General features: G+C 34.1%; 1 protein-coding gene across 1 annotated transcript; it reads right to left on the reverse strand.

The window, feature by feature from the left end:
• Positions 1 to 1,363: 1,363 nt before the first annotated feature.
• On the reverse strand, positions 1,364 to 1,827 carry LOC5579347 (eclosion hormone). Its single transcript, XM_001647603.2, has 2 exons — positions 1,680 to 1,827; positions 1,364 to 1,607 (listed from the first exon to the last, which is right to left on the reverse strand). Exons 1-2 carry the CDS (start codon positions 1,774 to 1,776, stop codon positions 1,423 to 1,425), a joined length of 282 nt encoding a protein of 93 aa, XP_001647653.1. The 5' UTR covers positions 1,777 to 1,827; the 3' UTR covers positions 1,364 to 1,422.
• Between the last annotated feature and the right edge of the window lie 4,045 nt (positions 1,828 to 5,872).

Consider the following 5,872-nt stretch of genomic DNA (forward strand, 5'->3'; position numbering starts at 1 on the left):
ACTTTGCTCTGATTGGGTCATATAATTGATTTATGGCGAACTCCTTTTGCGGGAAAGGCTGCTGACTTTGTATACTGACCACCATGGAGGGCAGCAGAATGAGCAGATACTTGAGAAAGATTATTAGAAAGTGCTACCGGGTCTCGAAGGAACTGAGGAAATTGAAATAATTAGATTTCGGTGAGTCTGTTTTAGTCTTTTGCCTCAAATTTCAAACATTACTCTTATTCAAAATATTTATTTGGAATAAAACTGAACATGGCCAATTTAATCACATCAAAAGTCTTCATGTATGAAGAAATGAAACAGTTATTAATCTCTCTACCATCAGGTTAATGTTTTATCACAAACAAAATATTCAAATCACGATGACTTTTTTGTTTCTCAATATTTTTGCACAATTTTCTCACAAGTTCTAAAAAACTCTAAACTTCTAAAAATTTAAGAATCCATGTCTATATTAATGACAGGTGATCCAGTTTTGAAGATATATTGATGTTCCTTGGGGGACCGACATTCTCCATATGTCTTTGGCAACTATTTTGTTTTGTCACACAAATCGGTGAAGTATTCTAAGGGATATCTGGACACTACGATATGATGTTTTTTGAAGTTTTCAAGATTTTTATTTGATCAGCGTGGTACCAGAAATCTGAATGCTCATTACTCAAATACGGCTACACCAAATTCATTCATTTTTTCACAACATTCTCTCATTATTGTATTATTCTGAAGAGTGTATATTGGACTACGATAAACATTCTACGCGTAGTTCCCCCAAGAAATTTTGGAATGTCTCCGGATCCAGATGACCAATGATCAATATAGACACAGATCCTAAAACTAGAAGTATTTTTTGAGAACTTGTGAAAAAAGGTTCAAAATAACTAGGAACAAAAAAAATTGAATTTGAATATTATGTTTTTGCAGTAAAAAACGAATCAGCTAGTAGAAATTGGGGATTAATGCAACAAGTTGCAAAATGATGATTTATTTAGCTTTGAGTTAACTTCTTGAACAATTAACATAGTCTAACGAAATCCACATGAGCATCCATGCGTCTGAGATAGAGCCTGCTTCTCAGCTTAGTGTTCTTGAGCACTTCCACAGAGAGCTATCTTTGCCAAACTTGCCATTTTTGCATTCGTATCTCGTGTGGCAGGTACTCTATGCCCAGGGAAGACAAGAAAATTTCCATTACGAAAAGATCCTGGGCCGACCGGGAATCGAACCCAGGCACCTTCAGCATGGCTTTGCTTTGTAGCCGCAGACTCTAACCACTCGGCTAAGGAAGCCTCAAATATCCATTAACGAAATAAAACAGAACATTCGAGATTCACAATTTTATGATTTTATTTTCTGATAAAAGCAATTCAAATTCTACCATAATTCAGATGCAGACTCATAGTTGCGGTGGTTGGACTAGTTTAGCTTGGTGAGAAACGGTGCAATCGAGTTGATGTCTTCGCAATCCGGAACCATCTTGCCCTTGAACTGAATACAGGCTTCGGCACAGAGACGCCCTTCGAAAAACTCCCCGAACATTCTCTTACACTGGGCACAGTTATTGATGCACACACTCAGCATGTCGTAGCCACCTAGGATATCTAGAATCGTTAAAATCATTAAATTGTTAAGTAACTTTTGTCATCGTTTTATGTATTGTCATATCACAATACCTAGTTGAGGATTTGCTTCAGCACTTCCGACAAAAGCAATTGTCGCAATTGCAGCAATGCATATAATCGAAAACGATGTAATTTTCACTTTGTACATTTTGATACACAGAACGATGAAGTGCGCTGGTTTCGATCGAATGACTAGAGGAAGCTGTTGGAATGTAATAGACACTGTCTGATTTGTTGGATTTATATAGTAATCGGACAGGAAGTTTGTTAGACCAAATGTAATTCTGATACAGCAGGGCTCCGTCTCGTCGAACGGAAATTGATTTGCTCAGTGAACGAAAGTTATCCTAGCTCTCCGTATCATCGAGCCACGACGATGAAATCCATAATCAGGCATACTGTCGTTGAATGGACACAATTAATGTCCAATGTCCAATGTAAATTTTTACAGTATTCGGTAAAAAAACACCGGAATCCGTTAAATTCCGACGAAGTTACGGTGTTTTATTTCACCGAACTGTTCAGCTGTTGAGATTACGATGAAATTCACCGTAAGAGCTTAGTGTGCTCATAAACCAAAACCTCTTTATTTGAAATCTTGAAATAGACATGTTGTCACGATGAGAGTGGTTCCAATAAATTGTTCAGATTAAGTTTAGTATCTAAGGCTCATGCTAGATAAATATTTTTCTTTCTATTTTGCCTTCAATGTGATTTTTGAAAGCCAAGTGTAACAAATATATACAATGTATTTATCCAATTAGGGGCCCAAATAGCCGTAGCGGTAACCGCACAGCTATTCAGCAAGACCAAGCTGAGGGTCGTGGGTTCGAATCCCACCGGTCGAGGATCTTTTCGGGTTGGAAATTTTCTCGACTTCCCAGGGCATAGAGTATCTTCGTACCTGCCACACGATATACGCATGCAAAAATGGTCATTGGCATAGTAAGCTCTCAGTTAATAACTGTGGAAGTGCTCATTAGAACACTAAGCTGAGAAGCAGGCTCTGTCCCAGTGGGGACGTAACGCCAGAAAAGAAGAAGAAGAAGATTTATCCAATTATTAACAGAAAATCAAAACTTTGTCTTAAGAACAAGCTTTTGATCTTCAAACAAATGTTCAGGCCAGTCATGTTGTATGCTGTACCAATATAGACTAGCTGTTGTAATACCAGGAAGAGAGTTCTGCAGAGAATTCAAAAGAAAATTTTGATAATGATTATGAACCTGTCTCCCAATCCCCCCATTGGATGTTGTAACATTGGAACAAATGTCATACGACATTATTAATAATTTTAGACAAAAATCGTTGAAATCTTCTATTATCTCGATGAATGCGTTAAATATTTAGGTTAAGTTAGGTTTAGTAAGCTGAAAACGAAGTTTTTACTCTTTATAACAAAATGTTGATAAAAGCTTTATATTGTTTTGCTAAATTATGACGATAGTGTTATCTAACACAGAGCAACTAGATATAAGAAATTGAGGTAATGATTGAAATGGTACTATTAAAGGAAATAAAAAAATACCGTAGTAAATGATATTTCTACATCTTGCTTTTAATCTTTAATTTAGTATTTACGAGCAGATAAATATAATTTAATTTAGTATCATATCATCATCTGCAGTGATAAAATCATTTTAGAGCATGGATTTTCGAAACATTTTATGATATAGCATGACGAAAGTCAATAAATACTTTTTGTTAAATCAACAATAGCAGTCGGAAACAGTCGCCTGGCCAAGTCATTAGCAAAAGAGAAAATCAATTACTGTAGTCACACCACTCCCGAGCAGGTGAAAAAAGCTCAGTAATAGCAAATTTTTAAATGGACATCTAAAAAGATGTAAACTTGGTAGATATAAGTGACAAAAGATCTGAAAAGGATACCTACAGGGTGTCCGCAAATTATCCGTACTAACTTTGAAGACATGGCTCTATACAACCAAGCATAATAAATTCAATATTCTTGCATGGTTTTAAACATTGGCTTATAATATTCTTAAGAAGTAAGTTTCACATATTTCCGATTTCAAATAACTGCAAAACCAACCCAAATGTATTGAGGTGTCTTAAAGGAAGCTGTTTTCCGAGCTTTATGACGGAAGAGAAATGTCCATAGAACTCACTGGATTTGAACCGAACAATTTTTTATTTCCAGTCCAACTTGAAGCCACTTACCTGTTGATTACTTCAAATAATAATAAGACATTTGGATTCGTCTCTTTTAGGTTTTAGAGATAACACATCTCCAGTATGACTAGCAGCCCTCAGGAAAAACGTTTCCGACAAATTTAAATTTGCCTATCTCAGTAACAAGCAATTATTTTGAAAAATTTTAAAGTTATATTTTGTGTTAACATATAGATGTAATATAGAAGGTACATGGACATTGATTTTTTATTGTTTTCAATGCGAGATCATGTTTCCAATATTTTGCTGTTCGGAAAATTTGCGAACACCCTGTAAAATTCACTCCTGGTTTAACATTAGCATATCATATTTCGATTTTGTAGGATCTAACCAATATCAGCAAGCTATTCATTAGATCTGCAAACATCAAATTTTGCTTTTGCTCAGAAGTTCCAGGAATGAAATTTTGATAGTACCTTCTAATCGTTTTGTCTCTTATGTCAATCAAAAAATATCTCGATTTGATGGTCAGAACTTTGCTTCTGCTCGGGCTATGATATTAAACGCGAGATTTTGTTATGTCCCTTAATAAGCAACATTGTCACTCAAGTTTGATAGATCTTAATTTTGTTATTATACAAAAATGAAAATAAAGTCTGTGTTCATGAGTCCTCTCGTTGCGTAGCAGTAACGCGTCCTAGTTCTAGTTAATTGGGGGTCGTGAATTCGTTTCTTTACTAGAAGACGTGTAATTTTCCACAAATTTCACCTCAATTTGTCGATATAATCCAATTGCAAAGTATATTTGACTGCTAAATTTTTGGTAGTTGTTGGAACTTTGCATCAATACTTTATTTTTCTGGTGTACAGGTCAAACTCAATTATTCGGGATTCGACTATCCGGAGTATGTTTTTTGATATTCTTGTTTTTCGGTTTTTATGCATAAATTTGAGATAAGTAAGTATTGCAATATACAATATAAATGGCTTAGCAGTTTTGGACGTAGGTAAGGAAACGGAGGTTTGAAAAAGGAGTTTTTGTGTATGCTGGTCAAAACTTTTTTTTTTCTTCTTAAGACTCCTAATGATCCTAGAAAATGTTCTGGCTATGCCACTGTATCATATAAATAAAATAAGGAACAAAAAAAAACAAATGTTAGATTCTTTTATCGCAAATTTTAATTTTTCATTAAGTGATTCGATTATCCGGAGTATCTTTTTAACACTCCGGATAATCGAATCTTCCTCAAAAGTTTATTTTTGGTAAGCTACAAATAATCGTCCTATTCATGGGTAGATAACACAGCGTAACAAAATAATTATTTATGCAACAAGCTGCAAAATGATGATCTTTTCAGCTCGAGTTAAACATTTATCCAACGAGGCTCGCCAAGAAAAATGAAAACTAAAATTGCGAATAAAAATAAATTTTTACCAAAAACATGTTCAGATCTATTTAAGATGGCAAAAGATGATATCTAGATTGAACATATAAATTTGGCTTTAGAGGATTGACCCACTTAGCAGTGTAAGTGTCTCATTTATATGAAATATACATATAATTGAATTTCAAAGACTTTTATCAGTGAAAATGTGTTTTTTTTTTTCTTCAAGATAAAATAAAGGAGCGAATATAAAACACATTCTTATGTTGGAAGCATTTTATCGCATTTGATTAATCCAGACAGACAAAAAAAACCTAGATACATAATTTTACAAATACATCGTTATTATTTTAGCTTAACAATTAAAACAACATATAATAGATGTTTCCAAGACAAGAATTTTTAAACATATCTTTGGGAACAACCCTATAACATTCATATAATTGATAAGTACAAAAAAATTAATTCTTTCAAGATGAGTTGCAGGCTCTTATTCGGTAAGGACGTAATTCCAGCAAAAAGTATAAGAAAAAAAAATGAGGAAGAAAAGTTTTCAGCGGTAGCCTTGAAATTCAACATGTTGATGTATAACAAAATGTAGCCTTATTCCAACATGGCTGCTTGATTTTTTCAATCAAAATAATACTCCTATTCTTCACTTGACTCGAAGAGAAAAAGTCAACGATTGAAAACTTGTACGAAAAATAATGTTTGCATTGATTGTAC

Source organism: Aedes aegypti, chromosome 3 (genome assembly GCF_002204515.2).
Source record: "Aedes aegypti strain LVP_AGWG chromosome 3, AaegL5.0 Primary Assembly, whole genome shotgun sequence".
NCBI classification, from domain to species: Eukaryota; Metazoa; Arthropoda; class Insecta; order Diptera; family Culicidae; genus Aedes; species Aedes aegypti.